Source organism: Pipistrellus kuhlii, unplaced genomic scaffold (genome assembly GCF_014108245.1).
Source record: "Pipistrellus kuhlii isolate mPipKuh1 unplaced genomic scaffold, mPipKuh1.p scaffold_m20_p_73, whole genome shotgun sequence".
Lineage (NCBI taxonomy): Eukaryota > Metazoa > Chordata > Mammalia > Chiroptera > Vespertilionidae > Pipistrellus > Pipistrellus kuhlii.
Genome location: NW_023425577.1, coordinates 497,773 through 520,467, shown reverse-complemented (window position 1 = coordinate 520,467; position 22,695 = coordinate 497,773). Strand labels below are relative to the sequence as shown.

Below are 22,695 nucleotides of genomic sequence, written 5' to 3'. Positions count from 1 at the left end.
TCTAGGACACAGAGAAGGAACGGCGAGGTTTACCCTCCCGGCTTCCTCGGCGGGGCCTCCTGGCCCGGAGCCCAGAGGCAGCCTGCACCGGGGCAGGGCGTGGCGGCCTCGGTGGGGGCAGGGAGCCCAGCTCCGCTCAGCTTTTATGAACTCCAGAGAGAAGCCAAGTTTCCTCAGCCCCTAATGAAACCAAGAGCGAGAGCGGGCTGATTGGAAACAGGCGGGAGGGAGAGGGCCGGCTGGGGAGAGCTGGGGCCTGGGCCGGGGTGGAAGTTGTGGGTGTGCGAGGACGCATGTGCAAGCGTGATGGGGCTGAGCACACCAGGACGTGGCCGAGGCGGCCGCGGCCAGGCGCACACCTGCTCACACCCAGGAGAGGGCTGTGCACGTTGTGTCCTGCAGGGAGCCGGGGTCGTGTCTGTCTCCTCCTCCTCATCCAGGCTCCTGTCCTAGCCCAGGACCTCGCCCTGGTGCACACTGTGAGGGGGCACCCAACCTCTGATCGTCAGGATAAACGATGTTTTAATGCGATGTGTTCTTTTTTAAATCTATTTTTATTGATTTCAGAGAGGAAGGTGGAGGGAGAGAGAGAGGCATATCAATGAGGAGAGAGAGTCAGTGATCAGCTGCCTCCTGCATGCCCCACACTGGGGATCGAGCCTGAAGCCCCAGCACATGCCTTGATTGGAATCGAACCCTGGACCCTTTAGTCCGCGGGCCAAATCTCGATCCACTGAGCCAAACCAGCTAGAGCTAATGCAATATTCTTTAAAAAAAAAAATAAATAATAAATAAAACGATCACGAAAACAAAGAGCAAATAAAAACATTTTAAAGAAAGGATGGATCTGATGCTATCCTTGCATGGTCCTGCCTCATTTGCCTCCCCTTACCCCTGGCCCTGGTCCCCATCAAACTTTATTTGTAAAGACAAGCAGCTGGTGGGTGTGCAAGCCTACGTTTGCCAATTGGATTTTTTTTTTTTTAATATTGCATTAAAGTGTTATTTACCTTGATTGCTGAGGGGTGTTTCTGTGTGCGCTGTCTCAACTTCCACGCCAGAGGCCAGACCCTCACTCTCCTCGCCCTGGTCCCTCTTCCTCGGCGCCCTGCCCAGCCATCGCCCTCCTCTTCTCCGCCCTGATGCCCTTTTCTTCCCGCCCACGTGCATGCAGGGAGCCCTCGGGCCACAGCGTCAGCGTTGCACTTCCCCTCCACATCCATCATCCAGCAGTCGAGCCCGTACTTCACGCACCCGACCATCCGCTACCACCACCACCACGGGCAGGACTCGCTGAAGGAGTTTGTGCAGTTTGTGTGCTCAGACGGCTCGGGCCAGGCCACCGGACAGGTGAGTCCAGAGGCCCGGGAGCCCCACCACAGCTCATCTCTACGTCTGTCCGTCTGTGTCAGGATCACAGGGAGAGGGCCCGCGAGCCGAGCCCGCCGGGCGGGAGCAGCGGAGCGCCCGCCGCGGACGCCGTAGTGTGCTGGTCGGCGTCCGCGGGGCCAGGGCCTCTCCATCACCGTCCGGGGGGTGGGGGGCCGCAGCAGGGCGCACCTTGCTCGGGCTCCTTGCCCTCTCTTCAGTCTCTGTGCCCCCAGGAGTGCGCCCGCGAGCTGTTCGACCCAGACCGGGTCCCGCCCTCCTCACACCTCGGGGCTGCAGGGGTTTTCTAGGTCAGGATCCCCCCCCCCCCCGTGGCACTCTCGGCATTCGGGGTTGGCCAGGAGGCTGTCCTGGGCATGGTGGGGTGCGGAGCCGCCTCTGTGGCCACGGGGGCTGCCCCAGAGACCCCCGTTGGCAGGACTGTTAACGGGGGGGGGGGGGGTTCCAGGGAGACCCTGGCTCTCCGTGGCGCTCTGGGGGGCCGGGGGCACTGCTGTTCTCTGTCAGGGAGCTCCGGGACCCAGGCCACTGACAAGCAGACATTCGGGGTCCCCCGGGAGAGGAATGATTCCAAGACAGCCCTCCAGTGGGACAGGGGTCCTCACCTGGTCCCTGGGAGACCACGCTGGGTCGGGACACGGCGGTCTCTCCACCTCTGGGAAGGTTCTGGAGCCCCAGCGGCGTGCTGCATGGCAAGAAGGCCCAGCTCCTGTCCCCCAGCCGGCCCGGCCTGAGGCCCCCTGGGAGAGGTCAGGAGGGGAGGCCCACGATGGGCCCTCTGCCAGGCCCACGCCAGACCATGCCCAGGGAGAGCAGGGGCAGCCCCATCAGGTGCCCACACAGCAGGGACATTGGCAAAGTGCGGGTGTACGATGGATGGGGGGGCTCCTCACTCCGTCTTCCCTCCCTCCTGCTCTCCTTCTGCTTTCCAGCTCCTTTCCCCCCCCCTGGGCCCCTGCAGGGTTTCTCTTCCTGGCTCTGCAGCTCCTTAGCCCACTCAGAGCCTTGCCCGCCTCTCTGGACAAGCTCTGTCCACTTTAGGGGCGTTCAGGGAAACGTGAATGTGACCCCCCCAACAGCGACCACACTTTCTCCAGAGATGCCGGCAGAGTCTTGGGGACTGCCAGCCCCATGTACCAGGCCCTTTGGGACGGGTGGGGTGTGGCGTGTTCCCTCCACCCGCCTTGCCTGCCTTCTCACCTGCAGGGACAGCTGGGCTGGGAATCAGTGAGACCAGCCTGGGCGACCAGTTAGCCCAGAGAGCTCGTCCCTCCCCTGGGCATCCTGGCGGTGGGGACCTGACCCTCTCCCTTGACTTGACTGCTCAAGATGAAGGTCTCATTTTGCCTAGAAGGTTCTCCTCTCAAGGCAGATGCTTTCTCTGAATAGACCACGGAAAAAACGCGACAGACGGGCAAACCGCTTCCCTGGTTAGACAGGGCGGCTAGCTCGGCCGGGGGTTGGCCCCGCTGGGTTCTTGTGGCCTGTGGTGTCCAGGGGACGAGGGGGTGTCTCCTGCTCCAGTGAGCCTGCCGCAGGTGGCCGGGCCGGCCTTGGAGAGCAGGCCAGAGACAGCCCCATGCTGTGGGGGAGGAGAGAGCCGGAGGCCCAGGCTCTGCAGCTGACATAGCGGCAGGGGGTGGCCACACAGGCAGCTCGCCTGCTCCGTGGCCACCTCCAGAGGAGAAGTCAGCATGCAGGGCGTCCCCCCGGAGGCCTGGCAGACACACAGGTGGCTGGCTCTCACCTGATTCCGATTCGGCCGGGCTGGGTGGGCCTGAGAATCTGCGTTTCTCCCCCAAGTTCTCAGCTGCTGCTGCTGCTTCTGGTCAGAGGACCACTCTGAGAACCACTGACCCGGAGCCCAGAGGAGTACATTCCTCGTTTCCGTGAGAGTTCGAAGTTGCAGGTCATCTTTACAGGAAAATGTGTGCGTGCAAAAAGCGTAGAGACGATCTGCAGAACGGGTGCCAGGTGCCCCCCGTGGCTTAGCTTCGGTCCCCGGGGTAAGGCCCCAACTGAGAAGAACCACATCCGTCAAGGCCAAGGCCCAAACGGAGACACCGCTCAGAGGAGATGCACAGATCGGAAAGAAAGAGCCTCGCTAGCTGTTTTTTCTGGCAGAGAGAAGAGACAATGCAGTGGAGAGGGCCCAGGGCTCAGTGAGGGGCGGGAGGCCTGGGTCCAGCTCAGCTTCCACCAGCAATGCTGGAGCAGCCAGGCAAGCCGTCGTCTTCCTCTGTCACTAGCATGCACTTCTAGCTCTTTTAGATCAGAGAGGAAGGGAGAGGGAGAGAGAGAGAGGAGTGCCAATGATGAGAGAGAATCATTGATTGGCTGCCCCCTGCACGCCCCACACTGGGGGTGGAGCCTGCAACCCTGTCTGAGAATGGAATCGTGACCTCCTGGGGTTTAGGTTCACGCTCAGCCGCTGAGCCACGCCAGCCGGGTTGCGCTGATAGCTCTTCATGAGGTCGTAGGGTGCTGCTGCAGGTCACAAGATCTTGAGATTTTAAAAACTGCAGCTTATAACCCAACCCGAGCAGAGACCTCCTAGCCTGGTTGGAAGCTGCTTCTAGAAACCGGATGTTGTGCATCGGCAGGCTTTGGTGTTCAGCCATATCACGCTGGGATTAGCTTTCCTGGGTGGGATTCGTGTTTTAGACCCTCCTGGGTATAAACCGGCTCTGGGGACTAGAAGGAGGCAGAGGCCACCCTGGGAGCAAGTGCTGCCTCAAAAGCGTCCATTTCCCCAGGCCCGGGCTCAGGGTGGCCTAGGGAGCAGCAGGGAGGCGGTGACGTGAGGCGTGTCCTGCCCGGGTGGAAAAGCGAGGCAGGAACCAGGTAGGCCGGGGGCAGGAGGGAAGACAGATGCTGCTCCTGTCTCAGCATCAGCCCTGCAGAGCCGGAGAGCCCCCTGGCCCGTGTCTGGAACTGAAGGGACCGTTTCTGAAAGGACACGTGACACAGAGGGTCTCCAGCCCAGGACCAGCAGCCACGGCTTGCTCTTGTCAGGGTCCTCTGAGTGGGTAAGAAGAATCGAGTCCAGGGGACCACGTGGAGGTGAAGGATGGTGGGCAGATCGGCCAGAGTTCAGGGGGTGTGGCCTGCCCGAGTCAGCGTGGGCCTGTGGGTTTCCATGTGCAGCAGGGGGGACTGTTGATTCAGCTCAGTCGGTGGGACTGGAGTGCTGCAGGCCTGAGCCACACAGAGGTGGCCTCGGTGGCTCGCCGAGGAGCCTGGGTGGCAGGCAGTCTTGAGTGCAAGGTCCCAGGGGAGGTCAAGAGCAGCCTGGAGCAACAGAGCAGAGAGGCGGATGGTGGCTCAGGGAACCTGGCTGCTCCCCACGTGGGAGACAGTGTGTTATGAGCAGGCCTTGACGGGTGTAGGAAAAGGCGCTCTCAACAGAGGGTCCTGCCGTGAGCAGGTGTGCAGCCCAGTTGTTCGGCTGCGCCTAGAAGCCCCAGGCGGTCTGCAGTGGGGTGTATGTGAGCGGAGGGTCTGTCAGGGCGCCAGTGCTGGGAGCGTCTCCACCCGGGGTCCTGGAATCCCAACTGGGGAGATCCTGTTGTATGTCAGAGGCAGTCAGAGCCACGGACAGTTTCAGGAGACAGGGAAAGTCTGAGCACCATGGCTCTGGGGAAGAGGCTCGTTAAGCCTGCAGGAGAAAACCCACAGGGTCAGACAGACACGCTGGGAACCTCAGGCCTCACCAGTCACAGCCCAGTGACGGCCTCAGCCACTCAGCTGCACAGAGCCTTGTCCCCCTCCCCTCCCCAAAGCTGTGAAAGGGGGAGGCGAGCTTCCTTGCAGCAGGGTTCCCCCTGCCTGCAGCACTGACCACATTTGGAGTTTGGACCGATGAGCCCTCGTCCTGGGGAGCATCCCAGGCATCACAGGGTGCTGAGCAGCACTCCCTGCCTCCACCCCCAGCGGCTGGTAGCATCCCCCGGAAGCTGTGCTCACCGCAGTGTCTACAGACACGGCCAGGGGCGCCGGGGAGCAGAACTGCCCCCGTTTGAGAACTGCCGCCTCACAGGTCCCCTGGCGGACTGAACACGATCTGAGTAAAACTCCTGGTACAGAGCGAGGCGCCCAGGGCGCTGGGCTGATGAGCATCGTCGGCTGAGGGGAGACCCTTTGCAAGGCTCATTGTCCTGGTCCGGGCAGAACCAGTGATGACAGAAAGACTGTCTGGAGACATCCATGGGGTGGGCCCGCAGGGGCCGCCCACCCGCTGAAAGAGGAGCACAGAAAGTTCCCACATCCTCACACCTGGCTGGCTGGGAGGGCAGAGCTTTGTCCCAATTGAGAGGGGAAGCTGTGCCTATAAGAAGCAGGGACTTTTTTTTTTTTTTTTTTTTTTTATATTTTATTGATTTTTTACAGAGAGGAAGAGAGAGGGATAGAGAGTTAGAAACATCGATGAAAGCGAATCATCGATCAGCCGCCTCTTGCACAATCCCTACTGGGGATGTGCCCGCAATCAAGGTACATGCCCTTGACCGGAATCAAACCTGGGACCTTTCAGTCTGCAGGCCGACGCTCTATCCACTGAGCCAAACGGGTTTTGGCAGAAGCAGGGACCTTTGCCTCCCCAGTGGCGCCTAGGTCCTTGGGCGCTCCAAGGCTGAGGCACGCAAGGCCGCACAGGAGTTTGAGGTCCAAGAGGGAACGGAGGACGAGGAACGGATCTGGCGGCCTGGCAGCGGGTTTCTGAGAGCGTTGTATGAGCGAGTCCGCGAGAGGAACCCCGCAGGAGCGAATGGCAGCAATGGGTTTTCCTCCCAGGCTCCTCCGTAGCACAGGGACCAGCTCCCGCCGTCCTCTGGCGCTGGAGCCAAGGGCAAGCCCCCCAGGGCCCAGCACCCCCCAGGCCATGACGTGGGATGGAGGATGGCTCCTCAGCACTGTTTGCTCCCCCAGAGTGAGGGACTCGCGTGTGTTTTGGGGAGACACGAGTGGGGGGAAAGCAGATGCATCTTTCCTGTCCTAGGAGAAGGTCTTCAGGAGTGTGGGAGCGTAGGTGCAGCTGCTCTGTGGCTAGGCGGCATGTTCTGGTACCGGAAACACATCCCCTGAGAAATAACAAACCACCCGCCGGACACCCCCCTTCCTCCTCCCGCCACCTCAGAAGAGGACCACGGAAAATAAATGACAAATAAAAATAAACAAACCAGAGAGAGAGAGAGAGAGAGAGAGACGCCTGAGAGACCGCACCGAGGCCTCCCGCCCTCACCCGCCCCCGGCCCCGGAGGAGAGGAAGGACCCCGTTCCAAGCTGGCGCGGCCGCGCAGGGGAGCGTGTGTCTGTGTGTGATGTGCCTTCATGCGTCACTCTATTTATGTTGTTCGCAGCCCAACGGTAGCGGCCAGGGCAAAGTCCCGGGGTCATTTTTGCTACCGCCGCCGCCTCCAGTGGCCAGACCTGTGCCCCTTCCTATGCCTGATTCCAAATCCACCAGCACTGCCCCAGACGGCGCCGCCTTGACTCCTCCATCACCTTGTAAGTGGACGATGAAACGGAAACCACAGCGCCCCAGCCCGTCCAAACAGCCTCCACTGCAAACAGACAAGCCCCCCACGCCCTGCCCGCCACCGAGTCCCCCCGCCCAGCAGGCCTCGGAGCCTCCCAAAGCCGACCCCCCCCCCCCACGGCCACCCAGGCCTCAGGCGCACCCGCCGGCACCCCACGAGCCCCCCGCCCGCTGCTCCCGGCCCTGGCCCCTGGCCCAGGCTCCTGGGGGCGGGAGGGGGTGCACCGTGGGGCGCAGGCGGGGGTGCTGGCCAGGGCGGGAAGGGACCGGGAGGCGCAGCCATGCCATCTTCATGCCTGATTGCTGTATTTTTCGTTTTTCGTTTTTCGTGTTTTGTTTTTTGATTTTTGTTGTTGTTGTTGTTTTGTTTTGTCGTGCCCCCCCACACACACGCCAAGAAAACGTAATGTGACCACAAGGCGACGCCACCACCATCCCTTTTTGCCTCGCCCCCTCCCCTCCATCCAGGCCTCGAAAAGGTGCAGCTGGCCCGCCCCACCCTCCCTTCAGTCTCACGTTTGGTTTCTCGTTGCTCCTCCTCTTTATTTCCCCCTCCCCCCTCCTTCTCCCCTCCCCAGGTTGGATATTCCAGGACAAGGGAGGGCTCTGGACCTTGGTTTACTTCATCTCTTTCTCTTTCTCTCTCTCTCTCTTTTTTTTTTAAACCAATGACAACTTTTGTCCAAGGGAAGAGAAAACTCTGAGCTGGGAGGCCCGAGGTAGACCCGACGTGAGGGACAGAGAGGCGGGGTGGGCGGCGTGCCGTCTCCGGGCGGGCAGGCGGGCGGGCGCGGGCAGCGCTTCGGGCGCCCTGGGGGCTGGCAGGCTGCAGGACGTCCGGGCGGGAGGGGTGGCCCATCTCACCACTTTTCTCCGTCTTGCGCTCTCTGTCTCACCTTCTCTCCCATGGTTTGAGTTCTTCCCCCCTTCTCCATCCTCTTCACGCCATCTTCCCATCTGCATCCGCCATAAAACATCGAGTCATGGTCATGGTCATGGTCATTGGAGGTGGGCCGGGTGGGAGAGGGGACCAGGCTACAGGGTGGCACTTCTGGACAGAAGCTGGTGAGCATGGGGTCCCTGGGGTGGGTGTGGTGCAGGGCAGGGGGTGGGGGGGTCCCCAGGCAGCCTGTGACCCTCATGATCCCCTGTGGGGGTAACCTCCTTCCTGGGGGGGCAGGGCCCCTCCTCTCCCCCTAGGAGCTTACAGAGCTGCTCCTGGGAAGAGTTTTGGGCTCATCGGGCCCTCGGGCTCCGCCCGGGCCTCCAGCCTCCTCTTCCTCTTGTGCCTGGGCCTGTTTCAGACCCTGGGGAACCGGGACCACAGCACCTGGCGGGTCCACCAGAGGAAGAGAAGGCCTGCCAGGCCTGGGTCCGTCATGCCCGGCCCTAGCCGGCAGCCAGCTCCTCCCTCCCTCTCCATGCCCGCCCGTCTGGCCCAGCCCTCCCCTGGGCCCCTCCGAGCTCCCTGGACCATCGGCCCAGTCCTGGGGACCGTCCAGGGTAGGAAGTGGAGTCACACCCAACTGAGAACAGCCTTCCCCAAGTAGGGCGGGGCCAGTCCGCCGGGACCCCCCCCCCCACCTCCCTTCTCTCCAGGCCTGAGAGGGCCAGTGGGAGAGCGAGGTCACCCCTTCGGGTGCCTGGAGAGGAGGGTTGCCCCGGCCTTGCTCGGAGCCTGGCTGGGGGAGAGGACTGGGTCTGTGGGACCTCAGCCGGAGCCCCCAGGGCCCCTCCACACCCCTGGCCAGGAAGGAGGATGCCGGGCCCAGGCAGAGGCCAGGGTGGGGGACTGTGTGTTCCTGGTAAGAGGATGAAGGGGCCCCTCTGGCCGGTCCTTCCCGCTGCCAGCCATCGCTGGGCAGCACGGTCTCACCCAGCGTCTCCCTCTCTCAGCAGCCCCACCAGGGCAGTGCCCAGGGGGCCCCCAGGCCTCACGGGGTTTTCCCCTCTCTCCCCTGCTCCCCGCAGCATTCGCAACGACAGGCGCCTCCTCTGCCAACCGGTTTGTCAGCATCGGACCCCGGGACGGCAACTTTCTGAACATCCCACAGCAGTCTCAGGTAGGAGTGGGGGACGGGCATCGGGGGCGGGGCTGGGGGGCGCAGGCGGGTGGGGCATCGTGGTGTCAGGGACGAGGCCAGGGTCTTGGGGTTCCTCTGGGGCAGGGCTGGAGGATCCAGGCTTCTGCACGCCCGGCTGAACCCGCCTCCCCGGCCGCTCCCAGGCCCCCTGGCTAACGGGCTAATTGGATAATTAGTTCTGACAACCTCGGGCCCCGAGGAAGGTGGCCAAGGACCCGAGGCGCGCTGGGCCGGCCGAGAGAAGCAGAGCCGGAAGCCCAGGCCCCATCAGGGTGGGGCAGCACTGCCCGGTGGCTCTCCTCCTGCTCTGCGGGAAGCCCTGCTCCCCTGCCCTCCCCGCTCCCCTGGCTCTGGGTGGGCTGAGGAGGGACCGAGCTGGCCTGGTGGGCCACATGCCCAGAGACGCTGGCACCAAGGGCAGGGCAAGGCCCGCTGTGCCCGGGAGGCCCCTCCCCCAACTCCCCTTGAGCCCTGTTAGAAGGGTGACCAAGCTTCTGGAGCCCCCCAGCTCCCCCCCAACCCTGCTCCCATCTGTCTCCAGTTCTCACAAGGAAACATCCAACCACCCCAACCCTCCTGCTGGGCACCCCAACACTGCTTTGCACAGGCGCGAGCACACACACACACACACACACACACACACACACACGTGTCGCGCCTTTCCCATGCCTGTCCCCAAGAGGCTGGGGATAGTCTCCAGGGGCCCCTGGGGCACAGAGAGCGCCCTCCTCAGGAAATGCCACCCTGTGAGCTCGGGGCCCAGGAGGCTCCGGCCCTGGGGACGGCCACCTCGCCCACAGCCCTGGCCGCCTCCTCGGCTCCTGCGCCCTCCGCCCCGAGGCCTGCGTCCAGAGAAAGTTGGTGGGATAGAGGTTTTGTATGTGCGGTTTTGAGGTTTTGTTTTTTCCCTTTTCCTTTCCCTCCCTCGGAAGAGAAAACAACAACAACACACACACACAAAGACGCAACAGCCAAAAACTTTGTCAAACTGCAAACTTCAGAGCTCCCTAGTGGCGAGGCGGGGCGGGGAGGGGAACTTCAGCCCCCTCCAGCTTCCCACCCCCTTTCCCCAGAGTCACGTCTGACCCGTCTGGTTTCCAAGAGCAACCAGACATGATGTAACACCCAGATGAACTTGAACTTGGGGGTGTTGAGAAGAAAAACAATGGCTCCGAGCAGGGGCTGGAGCCAGCCCCCTCCAGCTCTGTGCCAGGGAGCCCGGGAGAGCCCTGTGGCAGAGGGCGGGAGGGGGTGCCAGAGGAAGGGACCTCTGCGGCCGCCCTCCCAGCTCGGGGCTGGCACCAGGCGGCAGGACTCCAGCGCGCCCGCCCTCCCTCCTCCCCTCCCTCCTGCCGCCAGCCGGCTGCCTGCAGCTCTGGCTGTTCCCTGCTTGCTTTCGTGCTTTCCTGCTCTCCCGGACCACAGCCTCCAGCCCTCCCCTGCTCACCCCATTTCCGCCTCCGTGTGCTTTCCCTTCTGCACTTTCTCTGCTCACTCTGCTTGGACGGTGGGGCCAAGTCAGAGTATGAGGCAAGTTTTCCTCCCCGTTGTTCCCAAAAGGGGCCTGGGCCTTGGCAGGGGGCAGGCAGGTGGGCACGGCGGTGGCTGAGGAGGCTGCAGCAGGGGGACCAGAGCTGGACAAGCCTAGCCAGGAGCCCTTGGGCCTGGGGGCGAGCGGGCTGCAGCGGGTGGGCACCGGGGGTACTGCGGGGGTCGGTTTCCACAGTAACCGGTGACTTTAGCCGATCTCTGGAGCACCAGATGGAGAGAGAACAATAGAGCGAGGGAAGAAAAGAGAATTTTAGCAATTTTGTCATTCCCTGGGCAGCGCTTTTTTACTTAGTTTTAATCAATTTTGGACCTGGCTCAGGAAGCAGGGAGGGGTGAGCAGAAAAGCCACTCTGCACTTGGCAGCAGATCCCCATTCCCGGGGCCGCCTTTGGCCGTGACTCCAAGCCTGGAACTGGGGTCCTCCTCCTCTGAGCGAGTCCCCACGTCTGAGCACTGGTGGCTGCCCCCCCCCTGCTGTGCAGCTCGGGAGACCCCAGCGGGTCGAACTTGGGGTCTGGCTTGGTCTGGAAGGGACCTGGTTGTCCCCAAAACCTCCTGTCCTCCTCAGGGACGGGGAGGGGTAGGCTCACAGCTGGGGCAGTGGTGTAGGGCTCCAGGGCAGCCTCTCTTTGGAAAGAGGGTCCCAGAGCCCACCAAGGTGGGGGGGAGGGGGTACCCAGGCAGTTTCTCCAAAGGCCAGGACAGGAAGTCCAGGAGCTGGCGGCTGACCCCGCCCCCGTGCCCCGGCTGCCCATGCTGGGGGTGCTTCGGGTCCCCCACAACTTGCCAGCCTCCCCCCCCCCCGTCCCAACACCCACCCGGAGCCTCCTTCGGCCTTCAGTCAGTAGAAGGGCTGGACTCCGGGCAGGCCTCCCCTGTGCGTGGTGTCCAGCACGTGGCAGGACGTGTAGCCACTCTGCCCGCCCAGTCCACACCAGTAGCATCCCAGTCCCTGTGACAACCCCAGCCCCCGCTGTTCCAGCTGCCCTCCAGCTGCCCTCCCCAACGAGACAGCCGTGGGCACGCGTGGCCGCTTAAACGTAAATAACCAGAGAAACATTTCATCCTTCCGTCACACTAGCCACCTTTCAAGGGCTTAGACGTCGCCGGTGGCCACTGAAATGGATAGACACGTAGAGAACATTCCCACTGTCGAAGGGAGTTCTGGGTGACCTTGGAGGCCTTTTCTAACTTTAAAGCCCGATGTCTCCGCCTCACAGTGGACGACAGCCTGCAAGTGCTTTAAATATTGGCATTTTCACGTGAAATTCTGTCTGGATTTCTGGCTCCTTTTGAAAAGTTGGCCGAGTAGCTCGCCCAGGCCCTGGCCGTGACGCTGGCAGCCTTGCCCCAGGCAGGGTGAGCACGCCACCCACATGTAGCCATCAGGAGCATCAACTCTGAGCTGCCCCCTTGGGCCGTCAGCCGCCCTCTCTCCCCTGGCTTCTGTGTGGGGTTGGAGCAAGGTCAGGACAACTGAGGCCCGATGTGTGCTCTGTGGTTAGGTCTCCTGGGCGCCTGGAGATCTCAGTCTGTGACCCAGAGCCTGGGAGAGGCCCTGAGATGCATGGTCAGGGACCTCCATTTTGCACCAAGGGTACCACCAGGCACCCCCAGTTACTGTGGACCACAGAATGCCCCCGGCCCTACCCCGTGGCCATGAGGTGGGCCAGAGCCTTTGGTGAAGGAAAATGCCAGGCACCCATGCTGGGGAAGGGGGAAGGGGTGTCCACCCTGGGGATGTTTTGTGCAAAGTGGCCACCAAGGCCCATTTGTGGGAAGGCAGCGCCCCCTGCTGGCATCCTAAGAGAAGGGACATCTGCCCGAGGGAGCCTGAGTCCTTAGTGCTGTTGCCCTAGGCAGCAATTTTCTTTTTGTTTTGTTTTTTTGTTCGTTTTAATTCTCACCCAAGGGTATATTCTTACTGATTTTAGGGAGAGCAGGAAAAGAGGGGGGGAGGGAGAAACATCAATTGGTTGCCTCCCATACACACCATGCAATCCGCGCTTGTGTCCTGACCAGGAGTCAAACCCTCTCTGACTTTTGGGGTACAGGACAACGCTCCACTAACTGAGCCACACTGGCTAGAGCAGGCAGCAATTTCCAGCCTTTGTCATCTCATGGCTCACACAAGCATTGCTCACATTCTGCGGCACACCAATCTGACCAAAAAATATAGGCATAATTTTGGTTCATTCCCATTGACTACTATTGCTGTGGTGGCTGTCATTATTTTTTAAATGGACAGACTAAAGAAAAAAAAAAGCACTGTTATTAGTTATAGTTGAAAGCTATTACAAATGTATATTTTGTAGATTAAAATATTTTATAAAAAAATAAATACATAAAAATATTTTATAATAAAAAAAAAGAAAGGGGAGGGGGAGACAAAGGCCAGTGCCCCTGACTAAAAATTCTAGTGGCACACCGGCTGAAAATTGCTGCCTTAAGGCTAGAGAATTGGGGGGGGGGGGGTCCTACCAGGCCCCTCTCTTTGGGGGCGGGCTACCATCATTAGGGGCTGCAGCCATGTGGTACCCCCCCCCCCTTACCAGCCTTTCAGTCTGTGGGACCTTGGCTCGGGTGTGCAGATGGGAATTTTTGCTTTTAAGTCTAAAGAGACAGAAAGAAAACTCAGCAAGAAGCTAGGCCACCAACCCCACCCCCCCCTCGAATCCCTCTGGGAACAAAAGCTCCAGCCTGGCATCCTCCCCACCCTCCAGGACCCACACAAAAACTTAAACAATTGGAAACATGGCCAGATCCCAGGTCTGCGCTTGTGCCAGCGCCAGCCACGGGGGTCCTACCCGCTGGGCACGATGCCCACGGGAAGGCCAGCTGGACTCTAGCGCTAGGGGGCAGGGTCTGGGGGGGGACAGGATTCCCACAGGAGGGACGCACCGACAGAATGGGATGTAGCTCAGTGCGGTGTAAGTGTCCTTGGCTCCGCGGGAGCCGGCCCCTCCGGGGGCCTCGGCCGCCACCTGCAGCCACAGGGCCAGGTGGGAGGGAGCAGGGCCCTGCCCCAGCTGTTCTCAATGTCGCCTCTTTTTTTGTCCCACTTCAGTCCTGGTTCCTCTGATAAGATCGACAAAAGAAATGACAAAATGAAAAGAAGAGGTTCCTCAAACAGGGGGAGAAGAAATTTTGAGACGCGGAAAAAAAAAAATCCCCCAGCCCAGCCCAGCCCCACCGAAAAGCAAAAAGTAAACGTCGTCAGCCACTCAGCCCCTCTCTCCTCCAGCCCAGGGACCCCGAGGCCCCCCGCAGCACCCCAGGGCTCTGAGAGCCCTCGGAGGAGGCCTCGGCGGAGCTGTGCGCCAGCAGCCAAGCAGAAAGCAACATGCAAAGCGGACTCTGCCTGGCAGAGGACAGAAAGAAAGGATGCAGCAGAACTTCCTTCCTCCCCCAGCCCATCCTGGCCTTCTGGGGAAGGATCTTCATCCCCAGACCAACCAACCAGCACCGTCCGAAGGGGCCTGTCCCCCACCCTTGTCCTTCCTGGGGGAACCCCACCCTCAGCTGGGGGTCAGAGCGCCCCTAGGGAGCTCAGAGGACTAGCTTGTCAGGATGAGGGGTGCGGATCCAGAGGGCACGTCCCCTCCAGATCCCACCCAGTCCTCCCTCGCGGCCTGCTCCGGACGGGGTGAGGCAGGGTGGCCCCGGAGTCCCCCAGTCCCACCCTTAGGCTAGATGTCCCCACCCCCAAACAGGGGGCGCCTCCTGGAGCTCCTTTCATGCCCCCAGAATGGAGGGTGTCCCAGCACCCCACACCCCTCTGTACAGTAAGGAGTCAGAATGCTCTCCAAGGTCCAGTCCCCGGGTGGGACAGGCCCCCTGCCCCCTCTCTCCACAGGCAGGCCCGGGAGGTGGCCCTCTGCCGCCGCCCCAGTGAGGGGAGATGGGCCCCGAGTCGCCCCCACACCTCAGCCCGCATGCAGGTGCCCTTGTGCCGCCCCAGCGGTCCCTGCCCCTGCCCCTCACGCAGACAGCCCTGCCGTGGCCGGGCGGAGAGCGGAGCAGAAAGGGACCAGGAGCGGAGCGAGGAGGAAGGGCGGCCGCGGCTGCCCTCGCCTGAGCCGCCACCTGCGCTAGGTAGGCGTCCCGCCGGCCCCTTCCTGCCCTCTGGAGGGTGTTGGGTGTCATCGTCCTCTTTTAAAAGCGTTTTGGAGCATTCTCTCCCCCGCCCCTTTCCCCACACCCCTCCCTTGTGGCCCCTTCTCTCTGGATTTCAGCTGTAATGTCTTTCCTCTTTATTTCGGGGTGGGGCATTCATCGTTTGGGTCTTCTGCTGTTGCGATCGGGAACTCCTCCTCCACTGAAGCAACTTGGGAACAATTTGGTCACACACCACAGGAAGTAGCCCCCCCCCCCAAGTCCCCTCCTCCCCCAAGGGAAGGTCGGGGACTGGGCAGAGGGTCCTCCGAAGCGGCCCTGGGAGGCAGGGGAGCAGGGGCACGCCCAGCCCCGTCCAGGGGTGTGACTCGGCCCCTCTGGCTTGTCTTTCTGTGCCTTACTCCCTCCTCCCCACATCTCCCCTCCTTGGGCCCCTTCTAAGTCCTTGTGCCTCTCTCTCTCTCTTCTCTTTCTTAAATTGTATGAAAACACAAAGCACAGGTCAGGATCCTCTGAAAGTCAATCAGCCCAACATTGCACGCAGGGGTGGGTTCTGGGTTTTATTTATTGTGAATCTAGTGTGTGAGGCTGGGGCAGAGCAGGCGAGGGAAGGGAGGAGACGCGGGGGCCGGCTGGGAGGGGGGAAGAGGGCCTCACCTGGGGCTGCGGGGGGCCGGCGGGCGGCGCCTCCTCCCCAGCTGGAAGCCACAAGGTAGCTCGCTAGCCCTCGGGGTAGCTTTTGTTGGAAGTTGAGCAAAGGCCCTCCCTCCCCTCCCACCCCTATGCGCTTGCAGCCCAGGGGAGGACGGGGACTGAGAAGCTGGGGGGCCCGGGGACCCCACGGGAGCCTGGGGGCGGGGGTCACGGGGAGCAGGGCGTGGGTGGGGGGCCGGGTGGGCCGGGCGTGACGCGCGGTCAAAGTGCAATGATTTTTCAGTTTGGTTGGCTAAACAGGGTCAGAGCTGAGAGGGGAGCGGGAGGGACCCCTGCCCTGCCGCACGCGCCCTCGGAGGAGACAATCGGGCCGCGGGCGGGCGCGGGGGCGCGGGGTGTGCGGGGCGCCCGCCCGGCGAGGTCGGAAGCTGCGGGCCAGCTGGGCCGGGACGGCGGCGCCCGCGGGGCTGCCGGGGCCCAGGCCGGGGCGGGGTTCGCTCCGTCCCCCCAAGTGTCGCTGTGAGGCTCAGGCGAGAGGCGTCGAGGGCCCCAGGAGAGGTGGGGACGTGTTAGAAGAGAAAAAACGAGAAGAAAAAAAAAAAAAAACCCACAAAAATATATATGGGGGAAATGAACTTTTTTTTTTTTCATTGAACCAAGTGCAATGCATCAGAGAGTTTTCCTATCTTTGTATGTTAAGAGATTGTTAAGAAAAGTTCTATTTTTGTTGTAAGGTCCCCGCGGCTCTGGGGACGCTAAAAGAAACGGGCCTGCCCCGCCCTTTGCGGGGATAACGAACGCTGAGTGTTTTTCCTTTTTTTTTCTTCTTTCTTTTTTATTTTTGTTCGTTTCAGGTTTTATTAATTTTTTTTTTCGTTTTCTTTTTTTAAGTCGTTTTCCTGCGTTGACAAGGATGATCTGGGGTTTTTTGGTTTTCGTCGTTCGTTCTCAGTTTCGGTGGGAGGGCTGAAGGAAACGTTCACATTTCAGAATTTACAAAATAAAAACACCTGATTTTAAAAAAAATCACAAGATCTCAAAGGAAAAGGACGAGAGGAAAAAAAATATTTTTAAGATAATTCAACATAAAACCCTGGTGCTTCTTACAGTATAAAGTACGTTTTTAAAGACCCACAAACTATTATACATAAGTTTATGATCAGTTAAGTACCCTGCACTCGTTAGGAACACGCATATCCCTTCTTTGTTGAGTTTAACGGAACGGGACGGCGGCGCGCGCCCCGCGGCGGGCTGCTCTGGCCGCGGGTCTCCCCGGGCGCCTCCTCCTCCTCCTCGGGGGGCCCAGCGCCCCCCCCTCGGCTCCTCCCCCTCCCGGTGCTGGGGCGCGGCGGGGGGCCCCAGCCCTTACCCCGCAGAGGTCAATGCCAACGAACAAAGGTCCCCTCCCTCCCTCGCTCCCTCTCCGCCCTGAGCGCCCTTCTTTGAGCCAGACGCCAACTTGACCCTCACCAGCATACCCAGGAGCGCGCCCAGCAAGTTGGTCGTTCCCTCCCCGGCGCCCCCAACTCGACATCACTCCCCCCGCCCCGCACCCGGACCCCCACCCCGTCACCCTCCCTCCGGGGAGCACGGGAGAGGCTCGACGCTCCAGGACAGGACCCGCCAAGCGGGCAGGTCGGTTCGCCCAGGCCTGCGCACGCACACGGCCCGCACACAGTCCCCCCCCACCCCACCCCTCCACCAGCCCTGACACCCCGTCAACTGCCTTACACACCCGCGCCGGCCGGCCGACCTAGTGCCTTGTTCTCACCCCCGTGCTGGCGGAGCGGACGCCGCGCTCTGGGTCCCAGAGGGGCCGGGTGGCTCCGACGACGCACCACTGCCCCACCCCGACCACCGTGCTGAACGGACACACCCCCCCCGACACACACACACACACACACACACACACACACACGAGAGGAGAAAAATAAAAGGAGCAATAAAAGAATCACGAGAACTTTCGCCCCCCAGCCCAATCGAGAGCCCGAGGGGCACCCTAGCCCCGCCTCTGCTCCCCCACCACCACCCACCTTTGGGGCGCCCCCCTGTCCTTCCCCCCCCCCCCCCCCCCCCCGCAAGCCAGCCCGGGCCAGCCCCGCTTCGGCGGCCCCTCCCCTCGGGAGATCCGTGCGCCCGACCAGCACCAGCATCGCGGACCGCAGAGGCCGCCCGTCCCGTCAAACAAGTTTCTTCTTAGGCTAAGAAACGCAGCATATACGAGTATCTCTATATATAGTACTAATGGATTTGGTGTGCTTCCCCTTAGCGTCCCCGTCCCCCTCTCCGCCTCCGCCTCCTCCTGCAGCCTGGTCTCCCCCTCTCCGCCCTCCCCTCCCCCCCGTCTCTGCACTGAGATACATAAGAAACAAGGGTAGTTTACTGTCTGTTTTGTTTTCTGGGTTTTCAGTGTCCTAGCGGAATGCAAGTAGGCAGCCAGCCCGTCTGTCCCCTCTCCGCCCCGCCCCGCCCGCCCCGCCCCCCGTCACTGCGCTTCTGTTATACCATCTTTGCCTGACTCTCTCCGGCTTCTCCATTGAATGGCTAATGTGTATGTGAAATAAAGAAATAAAGAAAAACAAAAGCAAGAACGCCTGAGCCTTCGCTGACGCGGTCGTGCAGGCGGGCGGGTCCTGGGCGGGTGAGTGGGGTGGACTCTGCGCCTCGGTCCCCGCACCCGGCGCGCGGCCGGCGCCGTCGAGGTGTTGTATCCCTGAGTCTCCAGCAGGGGGCGCCGGCGAGAAGAGGCAGCCTCCCCGCCCCTCCCCGCCTCTCCGTTGAGCCCCCAACCAGGAAAGAAAAAGAAAAAAAAAGAAAAAAGAACAGGCACCACTTAGGTCCGACGGCCGCTCTGCCATGTTGATGTTCCGGACCAAGGCAACGTCCAGCGGGCGGTGGGTGGACAAGAGGGTCTGCAGGGCTCCTGGGGGCGATGGTCGCCCGCCCTTCCAGACCCCCTGCCCTTCCCCCTGGAGGGTATGTCCTCCTTCCCCTCTGGGGGGGGAGGGCCTTCGCTCCAAAATACGCGCAGTGCGTGGTCCGCCCCTTCCTCGACGGCCCGGGGCTGAGTCCCCAGGCCCTTCGCGGGCGCAGAGGCCATGGAGGTCACCGCACCTCCGGGCTCACAGCCGCTTGTTCCGTCTTGATGGGGCGGGCCGCCCCGATGGGGCTGCCGCCGCCGGGGCAGGCCGGGGCTGCGGGCTGCAAATGCCCCACCGCCTCGGCCGGGTGGCAAGGCCCGCGGCGGGCGCCGTCCTCCGGGCCTCGGTGCTGCGCCGGCCGTGTCCGGGGCCCGGGCGGGGCCGAGCCCGCGGCCAGCGCGGCCGCCTGGTCCCGCAGCAGCCGCACCAGGAAGCCGATGTACTTCATGGCCAGGCGGAGCACCTCGTTCTTGCTCAGCTTCCGGTCGGGCGGGTGCGTGGGCAGCAGCTTCCTGAGCTCCGCGAAGGCGCCGTTCACGTTCTGCTGCCGCCAGCGCTCGCGACTGTTGGTGAACACACGGCGGGCCACCTTCTGGGGCTGTTGCCCTGCGGGCAGGAGGGGAGGGGTTGGCACCGAGGGGGCGCCCCCTCCTGCCCTCATTTCGGGCGCCCAGCACGCTAGTGGGGACTTCCACACAGGAGGTGAGCTGGGGCTTTCTCCACGCAAGGGATGTGCGTGTGGGATCCACCACGTGTGGCACCCCTGCTGGTTAGCAACCCTGCCCACCCCCCACCCCCACCCCCGCCTCCACCCCCACCCTCTAGACAAGGACAGACGGGGCTGCACGCAGCTGTGCCCTCTAAGCCTCTGGCTGCACCTTCATGTCAGTGGCTGAGTCCCCAGCGGATGTTTTTCCTTGTGGCTGCCAGTGGGGGGAGCTGTCCCTGTAGTCTTCATTCTGAGTGTGTCCCTGTGTGTGTGTGGCCCCGGGGGTGCTCGTGGGTCTGAGAAGGACTCTTATTGTGATTGTGGTCCTGTCTGTGTTCGCAGTGGTTGTGTGACTTGTGGTCTGTCTAAACGGCTGTGGCTGTGTGTGATGGTTGCCGTGTGGCTGTGTCATGCATGGCTGTGGTGGTGTGGCTGATTCTTGGGTGGCCGCAGTCCTAAGTGTCTGTGGTTGTCTGTGTCCTGTGTGTGTGTGTGTGTGTGTGTGTGGTGGTTGTGGTCCCCTAGCTGTCTCTTGCATGATGGTTGTCACGTGGCTGCTTCCTGGGTGGCTGTGCATCTGAGAGGAGCTGTCATTTTGTGGCCCCTGAGCCAGGACCTCGCAGTTTGTTTGGGTGACGGGTTGTGTGGGACTGGCTGTGACTGTGGTTTTGCACATGAGTATTACATGAGTACGGCACCCGGTGGGCTGTTCTGTGTGCGTCTGTGCGTGGGCAGCACTTCTCCCCGCGGAAAGGTCCGGGACAGATGGGGACCCATGCAGACACACTAACACTCACCCTCCGCCAGCTCCAGCTCACAGTGGCTCGGCCTCCGCTTCAGCCGGCTGCTCGGGAAGATGCTAAAAGGTCCTGCCGGCCCAATGTAGAGGCTGTAAGGGTTCATGGGTCACTAATGCCCTGTGGGCAAGGACCCTAGCCCCGATTCCCCCAGGCCCCGCCCCCCACTAACCTGTTGAGGAAGGGGTGAGGATGGTAATGCAGGGCCAGGGGGGTTGGGGCACTGCCCAGGGCGGAGAATTGCAGCAGTGGGGGCCGAAGGGCACTCTGCTCTGTGGTGGCCATGGCCGCCCCTGGGGGCCTGGTGTGGCCCAAGCTGATCACCGGGACGCCAGGGGGCAGCCTGGGGGGTGAGTCGCCTTGGTGGCCCACCTCCTCTGCCTTTGGGGGCCCAGGTGAGGCAGGCTTGGGCAGGGGTGCAGGCACTGGGCTGGGGGCACACACCGTCTCAGCCTTCTCCGTCATGGTGGGGGCCCCCTCAGCCTGGGCTTGGGGCGGGCACATGGACCCGAGGGGGTGCTCACCTGTGGGAGGGAAGGAAGCCGGTGGGAGGAGGAATCAGAGTCCACACACACCCTTAGCCCAACAGAGCCCTCAAATGGAGGGGATGGTGGGAGGGAGGAGGCCCAGGAACGACCAGGGCATGGGAGGAGGGTCTGATGCCAGCGCAAGAGATGCCCACTGAGATGCTGTGCAGCGATGACCCCAGCAGTGTCGTCTCTGAGCCGTTTGTGACCCATGAGGGCATGAGCAAATTCCCTTCCTCCGGGGCAAGGCAGGGTGTCCACGATGGACCCTGAGACCCTTAGATCTGACCCCTGCACCCTTCACTGACACAGTGTCCTTGGAATCCCTACATGATCGACTCTGACCTTTCCCTGACCTCCCGCCTCCTGCCCGGGCCCACCCGGTGGTCCTCATCTAGGACCCCGAGGCTCTTCCCATCGCCTCCCTGCCGGACCCCGAGTCTTCTATAATCTCTCGTGACCCCACACCCACACTGAAAATGTCCCCCTCACTAATCCTGCAGCCCCCGTTGCTGACACTATGACACCAAATGCTGGCACTGCCCAGTACCTCCTGTCATGCCTCAATCTTCCTCTGGCCCTGGTGACCCCCTACTTGCCCCCCCCCCCCATCAGCATCCACCTCTTTACGCCCTGTTTAAATAGCCCTGCTCACTCTTGGCCCATGGCCTGCAGCGTTCCAGCAACACTGGGGACACCCGGCCCCTCTTCCCTGTCTTCCCCAACTGGGCCCTGGGGAAGCTGGCCTGGCCTTAGTTGGTTCCTACAGATGAATGAATGAAGGCGGGAACGAATGAATGAATGCAGGTGGGTTGGGAATTCCCCGCCTTCAGGCTGCTCGCTCTTACCCCAGTGCTGGTCCCGCTGCCTGCTGAGTCCCCTGGCTCTGACGGTCAGGGCAGGAATATGGCTCCAGCTTCAGGCCGGGCTCCCCAGCCCTGCTCCCTCCAGCCTGTCCGCTCCACCCCAGGCAGCCAGCCACTCTGTCTGGGCTCTCAAGGGCCGTGGGGCCTTGGTGGTGGCAGCAGCATGGGTCCCTCGAGGAAAAGTGAGCGGCTCAGGGGCCGCCCCGCCCTGTCCCCGCCCCCCGTCTCCCCCCCTCTGACCGGTTTCCTCCCTCTTACCCCTGGCGCAGTGGCTGGAGGATGCTGGGCCGGCGCAGATAAGGGCCTGGCCGCCTGGCGGAGACTGATAAGGAGCCAGGCTGACCCCGGAGGAAACCGGCGGGCGGGGAGCTCCAGGATCGGCCTCTCGCCCCGCCCCAGGCCAGTGGGCAGGACTAGCGGTGACCCCTCCTCAGGGCTTCACCTTCCGTCCTCTCAGTCGCTGGAAGGGCCCTGGCCCTCTGAGGACCAGCCCGGTGTGCAGCTACACACAGAGGGGAAACTGAGGCAGGAAAGCAGCGGTCTCCGGTGTTGCTCGGCTCTGGCCTGTGGCATTGAACACCCCAGCTGTGTCCCTGCAGCTGGGGGTGGAGAGCCCCTTCCGGCCCTGCCGGGACTCGTGACTGCGGCCCCTTCTCTCCTCCCCCTGCCTGGTTCCTCTTTTCACAGAGCCCCTCCCAGCCTCTGCCACCCCCGCCCTGGAGCAGGCATGGCACAGGGCAGCTCTGACACTCTGATCTTGGGTGTCCAGCCTGGGGTGTTGTCCCGGTCCCCCTGTGCTGTCCACTCCACATTTCCAGGCCCAGCAAGGTGACAGGAAGGAAGGACTACAGCTGGGGGAGATTTCCTATATTGCTAGGACCTTCCAGAAGCCGTCCCAGCAAGTCCCCACCATCCTCTTCCTCCAGGTCCTAGGATAGATAGCATAGCCCATTTGGTGGTCCCTGCCCTCATCCCAGAGCCCGGCCACTTCAGGGTGAATGGTGATGAAGAGGTGTTGGGCGAACGTCCCGGGTGGAGCCTCAGGAAGGGTCAAGGCTGTTCCTGATCCCCAACACCCTCTCTGGGGTCAGTTGTGCTTTGCCCCGTGTCGGTCTAGGTGGCTGCATGAGCCCGCAGGCCGGCCCTCAGCTGTCACCTTCCAGGAACCAGGTGACGCCAGGACCCCACCACCAACCATCCCACCAACCACCCGCCTTCCCAGGGAAGAGGGGTCCACTTCTAAGCTCCCAGTGAACTCGAATGTGCCCACCGGCCAGTTCTGGGATCAGGTTCATTTAACTTTTTTTATTTTATTATATTTTATTTTTTACAGAGAGGAAGGGAGAAGATAAACATCGACCAGCTGCCTCCTGCACACCCCCTACTGGGGATGTGCCCGCAACCAATGTACATGCCCTTGACCGGAATCGAACCTGGGACCTTTCAGTCCGCAGACCGACGCTCTATCCACTGAGCCAAACGGGTTTCGGCAGGTTCATTTAACTTTTGAGATGGACGAGGTGAAGGGTGCCTGCAGGTCCCACA

General features: G+C 61.9%; 2 protein-coding genes across 11 annotated transcripts in view; one reads left to right on the top strand and one right to left on the bottom strand.

Annotated features, from left to right (window-relative positions):
- Nucleotides 1-16,347, top strand: part of NFIX (nuclear factor I X) — a 94,304-nt gene extending 77,957 nt beyond the window's left edge. For 5 of the 7 annotated variants that reach the window (XM_045576077.1, XM_036422825.2, XM_036422826.2 and 2 more), the window contains 4 exons: nucleotides 1,175-1,350; nucleotides 6,747-6,894; nucleotides 8,897-8,988; nucleotides 13,628-16,347. In XM_045576077.1, the coding sequence (XP_045432033.1) occupies nucleotides 1,175-1,350; nucleotides 6,747-6,894; nucleotides 8,897-8,988; nucleotides 13,628-13,642 (431 nt within the window). In that variant the 3' untranslated portion in view covers nucleotides 13,643-16,347. The remainder of the gene's footprint in view (nucleotides 1-1,174; nucleotides 1,351-6,746; nucleotides 6,895-8,896; nucleotides 8,989-13,627) is intronic. The other 2 variants (XM_045576078.1, XM_045576076.1) reach the window with 1 other exon arrangement.
- Nucleotides 3,784-21,762, bottom strand: LYL1 (LYL1 basic helix-loop-helix family member). Of its 4 annotated transcripts, none has more exons than XR_006740592.1 (5): nucleotides 21,409-21,762; nucleotides 19,930-20,281; nucleotides 19,758-19,849; nucleotides 18,161-18,857; nucleotides 3,784-5,047 (listed from the first exon to the last, which is right to left on the bottom strand). XR_006740592.1 is itself a non-coding variant. In XM_045576080.1 (5 exons), the coding sequence occupies exons 2-5, from the start codon at nucleotides 20,259-20,261 to the stop codon at nucleotides 5,042-5,044; spliced, it is 843 nt and encodes a 280-aa protein (XP_045432036.1). In that variant the 5' UTR covers nucleotides 20,262-20,281; nucleotides 21,133-21,402; the 3' UTR covers nucleotides 3,785-5,041. The 4 variants fall into 4 exon arrangements, 2 of the variants coding, with proteins under 2 accessions (XP_045432036.1, XP_036278729.1); XM_045576080.1 differs by lacking the exon at nucleotides 21,409-21,762 and adding an exon at nucleotides 21,133-21,402 and having other exon boundaries at nucleotides 3,785-5,047; nucleotides 18,445-18,857; XR_006740591.1 differs by lacking the exon at nucleotides 21,409-21,762 and adding an exon at nucleotides 21,133-21,402 and having other exon boundaries at nucleotides 3,786-5,047.
- Nucleotides 21,763-22,695: the final 933 nt, after the last annotated feature.